Source organism: Monodon monoceros, unplaced genomic scaffold (genome assembly GCF_005190385.1).
Source record: "Monodon monoceros isolate NGI ecotype Baffin Bay Population unplaced genomic scaffold, NGI_Narwhal_1 Super_Scaffold_18, whole genome shotgun sequence".
In the NCBI taxonomy this organism is placed as follows: Eukaryota; Metazoa; Chordata; class Mammalia; order Artiodactyla; family Monodontidae; genus Monodon; species Monodon monoceros.
In genome coordinates, this window is record NW_021703774.1 from 64,361,277 (window position 1) to 64,375,960 (window position 14,684).

Below are 14,684 nucleotides of genomic sequence, written 5' to 3' on the forward strand. Positions count from 1 at the left end.
TCCAAAAACCACCTTTGTCTTTTTAATCCTCTAGCTGAAAACAACAGAACAGAACTGGAATAGTAGTGATTAACTCACCTGGGGAAATGCAGGAATTATATTCTTTTGAAATCCCAAGTGCCACCAAATATTTGGGCAAAAGAGGATAGCCAATGATATACAAGGTTTTTCAACCTTTACAGTATGGGTCAGATAATTCTTGTTTATAGGTGGTTGTCCTGTGCATTGCAGGATGGGTAGCAATATTCCTGGTCTCTATTCATTAGATGCCAGTTCTACTATCCCACCCTCTCAGTTATGACAACAAAAAATGTCTCTAGGGCTTCCCTGGTGGCGCAGTGGTTGAGAGTTCACCTGCCGATGCAGGGGGCGTGGGTTCGTGCCCCGGTCCGGGAAGATCCCACATGCCGCGGAGCGGCTGGGCCCGTGAGTCATGGCCGCTGAGTCTGCGCGTCCGGAGCCTGTGCTCCACAACGGGAGAGGCCACAACAGTGAGAGGCCCGCGTACCGCAAAAAAAAAAAAAAAAAAAAAATGTCTCTACACATTGCCAAACGTCCCTTGGAGGAAGGCAAAACCATCTCTGGTTGAGGGCCACTATTATAAAGTGATAGGAGGATAAAGTTCAAAATTAGATATTCATAAAAAAAAACTAGAAGATTGCAGTCATAGAGGTATCAATTTGATTTTTTGCATTATCTCAAAGTTTCTCCAAAGATTCACATTTTCCCAATGGAAAATTGGGTACAAGGTACAAATGACACTCCAGAGACAAGAAGAAAAGTTCATTTTATTGTCCAATCGTTTTCTTAAAAAAATTTAATTTTTGATAAAATAAAACAAACTTTTAGTACCATAGAAACCTTTCAACATGTACAACGACATATTATTACTCTGTACAGCTTCAAAAACAAACGCTGCCAGCTCCAAGTAAAGTGATGTTGAACACCCTGACTACACGTAAGCTGTAGGAAATTTCCTAGATGGCCAATGTGTTCCTTAGCTTGGAAAAAAAAGGATACAATTGAAAAATATAAATAAGACCTTCAATCAGTTGAGAATCATAAAAACACTTTCTGAAGTTCAGTCATCTGGATCTTGGGGAATATGTAGTAGTTACGAGAGTTCAACAATTAAAATGAAAGCCTGTGGATATTGAAAACTGAGTATTCCAGGAGAGGTCCTGTAGGTTCACAGTCGGTCTATCAAAAATAAAAGCTATTCTTATTGTGGTGGAACTTGGTATATCTGGCTCATATACCATTCTTCACCAGCTCATGTACTCCATTCTCATCAATGATTAAAGGTGCGTGGAATTCTTTATCTGCCACATAACTTTCTAGTCCCTACAAGAAGGGTTGAAATGAAACACAGTTAGAAAATTGGTGGACACTAGTCATGTAATGCTGGACTTAATGGCTATAATAATGATTTGGGTTGAGATACAGAATTTACAAGTCAATAAAAAATCTACTTAGTATACTTTTTAAACTGGGCTTAATGACCTATTTATGGAAGCATAAAACAAACAACAAAAAGAGGGAAAGTTATTCTGATTATAATAAACGTTTTAAAGTTAATAAGATGATAATCATTCTTCCTTATAATCATCACTTAGTAGAGTTAACATTCTAAGCAAGGTGGCTGTTTCTGATGCTAGAAGTGAACAATCTGACAAGGAGCTCCAGAAAAAAATATTACGTATTAGAATAAAGGGGTCCCTACATCCCCCAGTCTTAAAGGTGAAAGTACTAAGCATATGAACAAAACAGACCCACTGAAAGGAAAAATTACATCACACTAAAAAATGACAGACAATTTACCTAAAAAACAAGGCTTATTTTTTAAAAGCCCATTGCATTTCAATGTGTAGGTGAAATGAAGTAAACATTAAACATTCTGTTCATGGCAACTAATGGATAGATGCAAAGCCATAACAGGAACTCTCGAAGAGAAGGTTTCTCATTCCCAGGACGAGCTCCTCAGGGCAGGGCCACTGGAAAATGATGTATCTTCTCTAAGGACAACTCTACTTCAACATAAAACAATATCACAATCCTACTTCTAAAAGAATAGGGAAAAAAGCAAAAAGCAAACTTACTTCTCCAGCATAGGAGATAAGAGGAGAGATTTCACATTGTATTGGTACATCATTGGCATCCTTCAAGCTAAGAAAAAAAATCAGACATGGTAAAGATTCTGCTTCCCATGTTACTTGCCAGAGCGAAGATACAGACCATAATTTCCCTCTGAGAAACCTGCAGATAACAAAATTCTCCTAAACAAATAGAGCAGGTCCTACCTTCATGATCACTTAATTCCCTGAGGAGTAAGTTAACATGAAATCATCATGGTCCAAAAGACACTATCTGGGGTAATCACCAGTAGCTCTTCAAAGTACTTCGCCAACATTGATACACTTACCCCCTAACGTACATATCATTTTTTATCATTTCCAAATTTTAAGTTCATAGACAAGGGACTAGTTACTGAGTACGCACTGTGTTCCAGGCTCACTGCGAGGCATTTTGAATCCTTCGTATTTGATTTTAACCCCTGCCACAGCCTTGCATGTTACGTACTAATGTTGACCAACATTCTAAAGCTGCACTGTCCAAGACAGTGGCCACAAGCCACATATGGTTATTTAAACTTAGATTAATTAAAATTTTTTAAATTAATTAAAAATTTAAAATTCAGTCCGTCAGTCATAATAACCACACTTCAAGTGTTCTGTAGCCATAAATGGCTAATGACTACCAAATTGGACAGCACAGATACAGAACATTTCCTTCATTACAGAAAATTCCATTGGACTAAAGCGTCAGTTAAATTATTTCCCAGTACAGCCCAAATCTCCTAGATAAGCTGAGCTGATTTATTCAATGTTTCAAGGTGCTTCTCGGTTACTTTCACCAAGGTCCCTTTTTTAAGAGCTATGGCAGAATGCACCCACGTGAAGGCAAGGCCAAAGTCACCACTTGCTTCCTCTAGATCACGTTCTAACATTTACAGCCACCTGCGATCCTGAGTTTCTAAATTACGTAACACAAAAGTCAATAAACAGTGCTTTTAATATGCTTAAAGTCACTAACTTTGGTGGAGTCAATAAAATCAGAGGGCTTCTGAGGTTAGCCACAACCAATCTTTCTGTCAACAGAACCATTTAGTGAGCCTTCAAGGCACTCTATACCCTACTCCAACTCACTTGTCCTGCTACTTCCCACTCAAACCAGCCCGGACACATGCACTTTAGATTATTCCAAGTCATTCTCAGCTATGGTCCCTTTAACTATCCAAATCATACCCACCCTCCAAGACATAACTCAAGCCCCAACCTTCCTTTGACCAATGCATTTCATAGTGATTGCTCTCATTCAGTTATTTATAAAAAAATAAATAAATTTATTAGACATGTGATAAGTCACTGCCTCCTAGGGTAATAATTATTTATACCACACATTTAACACATACTGCCTGATGATGTTACTTAACTTTTATGTATGTGCATTTTGAATCTCCCAGTAGGCTGTAAGAAATGACTTATTTCTCTTGTGCAAGCTACTTCAGCACCTGGGATACTAACAGTACCTGAAGGTCTGTGTGCAGGCCTACAAACGCTTGCTGGCTGAATGAATAAACAAACTATGAGGGTAGATGGATGGCAGACTAATTCAGGTAAAAGATGAACTAAAAGATGGAGCACATATCTCTCCAGCCAGAGATGTAGGTATGTATCTGATTCTATCAAAAGAGCTCAAGAGATCTGGTCCAGACCCTCTGGGGCAGCTTGGAGTCCTATAAAACCAAATGGGAAAATGAGGACCCATTCCATTGATAAGATGTATATAACCCAGCCCCACCTGAACCCCTAAAGGATTTGGTGTGCCAGGAACTGAAGGTGTTTTTGAACCGGAGGAACACATAGCCGACCTGAATATAACTTCCCTTCTAGTACCACAAAGATACCAAAAAAAACTAAGAAAGTTGGATGCCCGAGAGGAGAAAAGAGAGGAGCTCCCGTCACCAAATGTAAAATCTCAGGAGATAGGCAAATCAGCCCCCAACAGCCCTGTCCCCTAATTCTTTAGCCAAGCATCCTTCTGGTAGCTAACACTGTTGAGTAGGTATTCAGGTAAAAAATGAAAATAATGGCATTTTGTCAAAATTCAGCATCCTTGCTTCCATTCTTTCAGAATACCTCCAAGCTGTTTCTTCCCTCTTTTATAAAAAATACTTTCTTTCCATCTCTCATTTTTAAGTAATCTTTTCTACTCTATGAGGGCATCCTTTAATGCTAAGAATTTCAGCAGGACCTATTTCTAATTCCATGATCTCATTTGGGGCCAAACTTTGATTTCAGTTTAACTATTCAACAAATGGTTAAAATGAAGTAAATTGGGATGGGGGGAGTGTGAGATAAAAGAACCCAAACAAGAACTAAATAATGTTTAAAACTTTTTGTATCTTAACTGAGATAGCTGGATGTTGTTTTCGGTTGTATAATTAAGAAGTTGTTTCACTTAACAGGTTAAAAGCTGTGGTTCAATCAGAAGGAAATTTAGGGTCAAAAATTTATTTTTTTAATTGTAAAAGCAGGTTGCTTCCACATATTAAAGACGATGGATGGGACAGAAAATGACAAAGGGCAGTGCGTCCCAGCTGCCATGGTATGAAGGGCAATAGTTAGCTATGGCTGCTATAAGAAACTAGCCAGCTCTGTGAGTCCACTTCCTTGTCTCCAGGGCCACATCCCAGAAACAATGACACTCACAGGGACTTGTCTCTACAGGGCAAAGATGAGTGGCACAGGCAGGAAAAAACATACAGATGAAACTGACATCATTGCCACTCTATTTCTGAGAAAACCCCCATCTCCAGATCCTTGGCTATGTACACATTTCCCAAATTATCTTAAAAACTTAAAATTCAAACTAAACCTTATTACTGTTAAAGTGTAATAAGAATACCAAGCTGTCTCTTTAGCTATAAAGATAATGGCTTTTTCAAACTCTGTCAGTACCCAAACAAGAGAGCATACATGCTACTTCTAGCTAAAAATTATCAACCATTAAGACAAAAAGACACTTTCTTTAGGAGCAGGAAATAACTGACTAAAATTAACACAGAGAGACGAAAAATGGAGCTGTTACTATGAGAATAAATCAAAAGAACAGTTTTCTCCACGTTAAGAGCCATCAAATATGTCAGGAGCAGTTAGCCTTTATACTGACAGCATATATCCAATTTGATAAGACACATCTGCAGAATGTTATTTTTATCTAGCTTATGCTAAAAGGGGTACGCTGGGATCCAAATTTGTTCTCCCTGGCCTGTAACCTGCTCTAGATTTTATCTTTTACTTGTTAACTTGTCACTACAGGCTCAAATACCTATGGTCAAATTCTTTAGAAAAGCATGCTCCCCATTTCCAGCATGCACTGAGATTCTGAGTTAGTGTCATCCAGTGAGATACCTGCCACCAAATAAGCAGTACCCCCACCAAAGCTTCAATCATCCACTCCCCACCCCCCCCAGACCACCAAAAGGCAGAGAGCACTAAACTACAATGCCAGTTAGTATGGAGGGAAGCACAGCCCCATCACCATGCACTGCAGGCAGGCTGGTATATTTACTTGTGATTGACATCAGCTGTGATGGTCTCTGACTTTCCATTTGTAGCACTGCTATGTAGGAACAAATAAGCATTAATGGGAAAGGAAACATACCAAACAATAAAAATGAAGTGGAACTGCAAAATATACTCGACTGAAAGGCATGTAGTTATGGTAAATTATAAACTTGGCAAAGGAGATCTGAGGGGATAAAAAAAACGAAAAACAAAAAACTCAATGGTCAAAGATGAAGCATGAGGACAATATGACATGGCACAGAGCAAGCCTGTTGACAAGACAGAGCCTGAAAGTAGCCTTGGACTGCGAGACAGTCTACTACTGCTCCTTCTTGTAAAAACACAGTTATGGACCAGTAAGTTCCATTGCCCAATGTTCTAACCTTTACCAAGGCATTCTAGCGCTTTTGTGCAAACAATCTTTTTTATCCCTTAAGAATATAAATTATACGGCAGAATGTTTTTTACAAAAGTATAGAAACATCGAATGATTTAGAAAGGGGAAATTCTAGGTGCCAAAAGAGGTTTTATCAAAAAACATAAGACGTAACTTACTTTATCTCACATTTGAATAGCTCCAAGGATCTTCTTTTTTTTTTTTTTTTTAATTTTAAAATCCTAAAACGTTTCCAAAGTTTGAGTATCAGTGAATGTAAGTAGCGTGCACATCCCTTCCTGGCACCTCCCTCAGCAATCTGAAAGTGCCATGGTGAGAACTGAAGTACGCCTATGTCTCATAGGCAGCCTGTGGGTGGCAGGTCTTTTGAGGGTTGGAGGGCAGGGGCTCGTAGATAGCACTTAAGTGAGGCCACAGATAGATGGGCAGCAAAAATCAATCCTCTTGTGCTGTGACATAGTGGCCTCTGATGGACTTTAACCATGGGGCACACTAGAAGAATTACCTTCTGACCATCACTCAGTAGGAGGCAGTTCACTGACACAGTAGAGAGGCATCCAAAAAACCAAGAGTTTTAGAAGATTCCTCTTTAAGGGGAAGTAAAGCTATTGTTCTCTTTGTAACAGGCCAAGTCTTCATTACTTCACATCAGGATCTACCCACATCAATACTTTGCTTTTTTTTAAGTTCTAGGAATACATCAGAGATAGAGGAAAAAGAAGTCCAAGAGGAGAAGCCCAGGAAGCATACACACAAAAGAGAAAAGGCATCAACCTACCGTGGAATTGCTGGGAGGCGAGAGCCATTTTCATCTATGAAGTGGCCCCCGGCATTGAGGACCCAGCAATGATGGAGGGACATCAAAGCATGCCTTGCAGTAGTGGGGTTGTCCTTCCCGTTCTGACTGTCTGCATTCTTCAGTGGGGAAAACTCATCTTCCCGTAATACTTCATACACCACAAACTTCCTAGAGTAGAACCATACAAACACTGCTTTATTATGAAATAAAACTGTGCACACAGCTTCTGACTCCTCTCTATATAGCTAAGCCTTTGGTCTTCAATTACAGTCTCTCTTAATCCAATTTCAAACGAATGCTGAAAGAAATAATGTTCATCCCTGGATGAAATAAAGTTGTAATTCCCTTCTCTCTGCAAAATGAAAAATTATTTCCAACCCCAACAATAAAATACTTCATCTTAAGTCAGATTAGAAATCTTAATACAAAAAGATCATATTAGTACCTATTCTGGAACAAAAAAAAACAGGCAAAAAGGATGATTTAGAAACGTATATAGGAAGATTACTCTTCTGCATTTTCATATTGGTCAAATTCTGAGACACAAATCTCAACATCAATGTGATCTTTAACAGAGAGCTATATAAGATAAAAACATGTTCACTGAAACATTTACTCAGATCAATAAGACATCCTAAACACAAAATGGGCCAATTCTCTATCTCAACCTTTTCTGTCTCTCAGCCAAAATAAGTGACTTTAACAATTTTGCAGGAGAGTCAGATAATAAACTAATTGAAATTTTTAAAAAAGTACTCACAGGCAACTCAAACCATATTCTTGGATTGGTGGTTTCACACTAGAGGATGATAATGAGTCAAAACTATACACTCACAATCAAAATGCCATAACTGACATATATGCTGTCAACTGTTTTCTGAAAAGAGTGTTCTGCCTAGAAGAGTAAAGGGCAACGTTTCAAGACATACTTAATCTTACTGATGCTATTCGAAACATACTTTGCAAACTGGAAGATGTCAAAGACAAATTTTTCCATCTTTATTCCATTTGGTTTGTCTGGCTTAATTAACTGCCCCTGGGAATCCACATATGGAATCTTCTTTTGAGCCACATGGTGCTGCAACTGAGGTTCATAAATACTAAGTAGGAAAAGAAAAAAAAAAACAAAATCACTTTCCAAATTTAAAATGCCAGAGAATCTGATAATCATACTCAGGAGCAAACGCACCAACAATGAGTACTAAGATTTCAAAGGGAAAAGCATTTGTTAAATTTCAGTTCATGTTTAAATATTAAATGAATAGATTTCCCTATTCATTTCCTTAAATTAAAAAAAAAATCAAATCATGATCTCCAAAATAAAAAAATACACACACAGCTCACACCAACATCTCTCCCATGATTTCCATGTCTTTTATAAAATGTTCCACTCTTCGCCCCAACTTTCCCAACTGAGATACCATCAAGTGTTAGATGGAAAGATGAGTATTTATAATTACTTTGGATGAATTTATAACACAGCTACAAAAAGCATAGTGGAATGGGAAATATTTGGGGACTGGAGTTGAAATTCTAAAGTAAACCTGAAAATGGAAATCAAAAGAAAGCTGGAGTAGCAATTCTCATATCAGACAAAACAGACTTTAAAGACTATTACAAAAGACAGAGAAGGACACTACATAATGATCAAGGGATCAATCCAAGAAGAAGATATAACAACGGTAAATATTTATGCACCCAACATAGGAGCACCTCAGTACATAAGGCAAATGCTAACAGCCATAAAAGGGGAAATCGACTGTAACACAATAATAGTAGGGGACGTTAACACTGCACTTTCACCAATGGACAGATCATCCAAAATGAAAAAAAAATAAGGAAACACAAGCTTTAAATGACACACCGAACAAGACGGACATGACTGATATTTATACGACATTCCATCCAAAAACAACAGAATACACTTTCTTCTCAAGTGCTCATGGAACATTCTCCAGGATAGACCATATCTTGGTTACAAAACAAGCCTTGGTAAACTTAAGAAAATTGAAATCATATCAAGAATCTTTTCCAACAACAATGCTATGAGACTAGATATCAATTACAGGAAAAAAACTGTAAAAAAATACAAACACATGGAAGCTAAACAATACGCTACTAAATAACCAAGAGATCACTGAAGACATCAAAGACAAAATAAAAAAATACCTAGAAACAAATGACAATGAAAAGATAACAACCCAAAACCTATGGGATGCAGCAAAAGCAGTCCTAAGAGGGAAGTTTATAGCAATACAGTCCTACCTCAAGAAACAAGAAAAATCTCAAATAAACAGCCTAACCCTATACCTAAAGCAATAGAAGAAGAACAAAAAAACCCAAAGTTAACAGAAGGAAAGAAATCATAAAGATCAGATCAGAAATAAATGAAAAAGAAATGAAGGAAACAACAGCAAAGATCAATAAAACTAAAAAATGATCCTTTGAGAAGATAAACAAAATTGATAAACCATTAGCCAGACTCATCAAGAAAAAAGGGAGAAAACTAAAATCAACAGAATTAGAAATGAAAAAGGAAAATAACAACTGACACTGAGGAAACACAAAGGATCATGAGAGATTAATACAAGCAATTATATGCCAATAAAATAGACAACCTGGAAGAAATGGACAAATCCTAAGTAAAGCACAACCTTCTGAGACTGAACCAGGAAGAAATAGAAAATATAAACAGACCAAAAATCACAAGCACTGAAATTAACACTGTGATTAAAAGTCTTCCAATTAACAAAAGCCCAGGACAGGATGGCTTCACAAGTGAATTCCACCAAACACTTAGAGAAGAGCTAACACCTACCCTTCTCAAACTCCTCCAAAATACAGTGGAGGGAGGAATACTCCCAAACTCATTCTATGAGGTCACCATCACCCTGATACCCAAACCAGAAACAGATATCACAAAAAAGGAAAACTACAGGCCAATATCACTGATAAACATAGATGCAAAAATCCTCAACAAAATACCAGCAAACAGAATCCAACAGCACATTAAAAGGATCATACACCATGATCAAGTGGGGTTTATCCCAGGAATGCAAGGATTCTTCAATATACACAAATCAATGTGATACACAATATTAACAAATTGAAGAACAAAAACCATATGATAATCTCAATAGATGCAGAAAAAACTTTGGCCAAAATTCAACACCCATTTATGATAAAAACTTTCCAGAAAGTAGGCACAGAGGTAACCTACCTCAACATAATAAAGGCCATATATGATAAATCCACAGCTTCATCTCAATGGTGAAGAACTGAAACCATTTCCTCTAATATCAAGAACAAGACAAGGTTGCCCACTCTCACCACTATTATTCAACATAGTATTGGAAGTTTTAGCCACAGCAATCAGAGAAGAAAAAGAAGTAAAAGGAATCCAAATCAGAAAAGAAGAAGTAAAACTGTCACTGTTTGCAGATGACATGATACTATACGTAGAGAATCCTAAAGATGCTACCAAAAAACTACTAGAGCTAAAAAATGAATATGGTAGAGTAGCAGGATACAAAATTAATGCACAGAAATCTCTTGCATTCCTATACACTAATGATGAAAAATTAAGGAAACACTCCCATTTACCACTGCAACAAAAAGAATAAAATACCTAGGAATAAACCTACCTAAGGAGACAAAAGACCTATATACAGAAAACTATAAGACACTGATGAAAGAAATTAAAGATGATACAAACAGATGGAGAGATATACTGAGTTCTTGGATTGGAAGAATGAGCATTGTGAAAATGGCTATACTACCCAAAGCAATCTACAGATTCAATGCAATCCCTATCAAACTACCAACTGCATTTTTCACAGAACTAAACAAAAAATTTCACAATTTGTATGGAAACACAAAAGACCCCGAATAGCCAAAGCAATCTTGAGAAAGAAAAACAGAGCTGGAGGAATCAGCCTCCTGGGCCTCAGACTATACTACTAAGCTACAGTAATCAAGGCAGTATGGTACTGGCACAAAAATAGAAATATAGATCAGTGGAACAGTATAGAAAGCCCAGAGATAGACCCACGTACCTATGGTCACCTTATCTTTGATAAAGGAGGCAAGAGAATACAATGGAGAAAAGACAGCCTCTTCAATAAGTGGTGCTGGGAAAACTGGACAGCTACATGTAAAAGAATGAAATTAGAACACTTCCCTACACAAAAATAAACTCCAAATGGATTAAAGACCTAAATGTAAGGCCAGACACTATCAAACTCTTAGAGGAAAACATAGGCAGAACACTCTATGACATAAGTCACAGCAAGATCCTTTTTGACCCACCTCCTAGAGAAATGGAAATAAAAACAAACAAATGGGATCTAATGAAACTTAAAAGCAAAGGAAACTACAAACAAGACGAAAAGACAACCCTCAGAATGGGAGAAAATATTTGCAAACGAAGCAACTGACAAAGGATTAATCTCCAAAATATACAAGCAGCTCATGCAGCTCAATATCAGAAAACCAAACAACCCAATCCAAAAATGGGCAGAAGACCTAAATAGACATTTCTCCAAAACAGATAAACAGATTGCCAACAAACACATGAAAAGATGCTCAACATCACTAATCATTAGATAAATGCAAATCAAAACTACAATGAGGTATCACCTCACACAGGTCAGAATGGCCACCATCAAAAAATCTACAAACAATAAATGCTGGAGAGGTTGTAGAGAAAAGGGAACCCTCTTGCATTGTTGGTGGAATGTAAACTGATACAGCCATTATGGAGAACAGTATGGAGGTTCCTTAAAAAACTAAAAATAGAACTACCATATGACCCAGCAATCCCACTAGCGGCCATATACCCTAAGAAAACCATAATTCAAAAAGAGTCTTGTACCACAATGTTCATTGCAGCACTATTTACAATAGCCAGGACATGGAAGCAACCTAAGTGTCCTTCGACAGATGAATGGATAAAGAATATGTGGCACAAATATACAATGGAATATTACTCAGCCATAAGAAGAAACGAAATTGAATTATTTGTAGTGAGGTGGATGGACCTAGAGTCTGTCATACAGAGCGAATTAAGTCAGAAAGAGAAAAACAAATATCATATGCTAACACATATATATGGAATCTAAAAAAAAAGGTTCTGATGAACCAAAGGGCAGAACAGGAATAAAGACAGAGACATACGGAATGGACTTGAGGACACGGGGAGGGTGAAGGGTAAGCTGGGACGAAGTGAGAGAGTGGCATGGACATATATACACTACCAAATGTAAAATAGATAGCTAGTGGGAAGCAGCTGCATAGCACAGGCAGATCAGCTCGGTGCTTTGTGACCACCTAGAGGGGTGGGATAAGGAGGGTGGAGGGAGACACAAGAGGGAGGGGAAATGGGGATATACATATGCACATAGCTGATTCACTTTGTTATACAGCAGAAGCTAACACAACAGTGTAAAGCAATTATACTCCAGTAAAGATGTTAAAAAAAAAAAAAAAAAAGAGTAAAGCTGAGTAACTTTTTAAGAAGTAGTCATCTTAAATGTCTAAAAAGCAATCAAGTGAAGAATCAGATATTGAGAATGTCCTTCATTTAAAAATCTGGTGTGGGCTTCCCTGGTGGCGCAGTGGTTGAGAGTCCGCCTGCCGATGCAGGGGACACGGGTTCGTGCTCCAGTCCGGGAGGATCCCACATGCCGCGGAGCGGCTGGGCGCATGAGCCATGGCCGCTGAGCCTGCTCATCCGGAGCCTGTGCTCCGCAATGGGAGAGGCCACAACAGTGAGAGGCCCGCGTACCTCAAAAAAAAAAAAAAAACAAACAGATGTCTGCATCGACCTCCAGAAATTCTGATTCAGTAGATGTAGGGTAGACATCTGTATTTTTTAAGGTTTCCAGTTGTGGTAGAGAGAGGGTATTCCCTTTCTTATTCTTTGCTTCTCCAGAACCTAGCACAGTTGGAGGGAGGGAAGTAAGAGAAGAAGAGGGAGAACTGCTTTGGACTCCAGTTAACGCACTGAGGAGAATGGGCTACTACAAATTTGCACTCGATGATATATCGTACTAAAAACAACTACAATGTCAGGTAAACTTCCATTTGATAAAGATGCTCATCAGAAAGGAAGATGAATCATGTACGATATGGACTTGAAGTTTCTTCCTACTTCTCAAGTGACTTAGCTTCGGATTAACAATAAATAAAAAATTTTTAAAGCCCCCATCTTGCCCATACTTGACAACATCTCTCAGAAACGGTACAGTGAAGAAATGGTTGGCAATGTTCCCCGCATTGAACAGCAGTCGTCCATCTGAGCTTCGTTTTTGAGCCGTAGACAGAGAAATCTCACTATATTCCACCACCTGGTATACTCCATCCACTCGGCAAACCACTCCAACTGGTTCTGTAGGGTTCGTTTTCTCGACCACCTGCCCACCAAAGGAAGACAACAATAGAGAAAGAAATTTAATCGGGTGCTGCATGGAGATCTATCATTTTCCAAGATCACATTTACAATTTCACTTACTTTATCTTTAAGGTATTAAGTCAAGAGGAATCTTTAGATAATCATCTCTGTGAGAAGAGGTAAATTATCTCCCTCCTATTTATCATCTAACTAAACTGTACAGTAGAAATTCCATCATACACATAGGGCCCAGAAGAAATCACACTGGACTGGGAATAACTAAATGAGGAGTCTACGTCCCCCCGAATATGTTTTTATTACTGAATTTATCCTTAACCACACTCAACTACTTTGAGAATAAATGAAACAAAATCTCTCTGAGATTCACAAAACAAGAGAAGGCATTTTGCTTCTCATTTTGCACAAATCAATATTTCATTTGAAAATGGTGTTTCTTTCATTTTCATTCATGAATACAGCAAATTCCTTATGTTTCAGGGACTTGGCTAGGAGGCAGGAGGGTTAGAGCGGGCAGGTCACAGGGTTCCACTCCAACTTCAGTCAGAAAAGCCCACTCATATTTATGTTTTGCAGGCTAGGTTTTGTTTGAAGTAAGAGGTTCTATGCTTTTTTAAAAAGTCTGAAAACCAGTGATTTGATAATCTAGCAAAGACTCTAGGATGATCAGGGAGCTGAGAGAAAAGTATTTGGTCAAAATCAGAGGGAAAACATAAGAGTATGTAATTTTAAAAAACCTCACAGGTTATTCTGATACCCCACTACCCTAAGCATATATCACTGACCTAAATTAAGTGTTTAGAATAAAATTATGAAACAACTGTATGCAATGCACTAATAGAAAACCCAAGCCTCAGATGAGATGAATATCCAGCAGAAGAATCAAACAATTAAAATATATGAAGATACTATTTTTGCCCTGTTCGATTAACAATTCAGCATATTCCAGAGTATTTTGAAAAATCTGTCCCCACTTTGAAAAGTCTATCCAAACCATACATGAAATTATATCAATAAAATTAAAGATTTTCTTCAGCAACTGATCTCTTAAAATAAATACAGCCAGTGGCAGTCCCTTCCAGACAACTAAAGCCAGTATTGAGCACTTAGTTTACACAGCAATTAGAGATATAGGCACTGAGTGTAGCTCAGTGAGGCTGGGCTACTGGACACGTAGGCCTGCTGTGTAGTTTCATTGTTTGCTGCCCTGAAAGGAGTACAGTATTCAATGAAAAGAAACCTTCTACCACAGAAGTGGATTAAACTGGAGGGAAACATACAGCAAAATTATTTAAACCAATCATGGACCTATTTGCAATTCTAGTCTATCACTTCACATTCTCTACAGTAGGTATCTCAGTAGACAGGGAATCTGGAATAGATTCCTCCCATTCCCATTAAAACACACACACACACACACACACACACACACACACACACACACACACA

General features: G+C 38.0%; 1 protein-coding gene across 3 annotated transcripts in view; it reads right to left on the minus strand.

The window, feature by feature from the left end:
- Positions 1-544: 544 nt before the first annotated feature.
- UAP1 (UDP-N-acetylglucosamine pyrophosphorylase 1) overlaps positions 545-14,684 on the minus strand; it is a 39,629-nt gene continuing 25,489 nt past the window's right edge. The window contains exons 6-11 of one of the 3 annotated variants that reach the window (XM_029229299.1): positions 13,046-13,239; positions 7,786-7,926; positions 6,806-6,994; positions 5,635-5,682; positions 2,100-2,166; positions 545-1,344 (exon numbers count right to left, since the gene is read on the minus strand). In XM_029229299.1, coding sequence (XP_029085132.1) covers positions 1,252-1,344; positions 2,100-2,166; positions 5,635-5,682; positions 6,806-6,994; positions 7,786-7,926; positions 13,046-13,239 — 732 coding nt within the window. In that variant the 3' untranslated portion in view covers positions 545-1,251. Of the gene's footprint in view, positions 1,345-2,099; positions 2,167-5,634; positions 5,686-6,805; positions 6,995-7,785; positions 7,927-13,045; positions 13,240-14,684 lie in introns of all 3 variants that reach the window. The other 2 variants (XM_029229298.1, XM_029229300.1) reach the window with 2 other exon arrangements.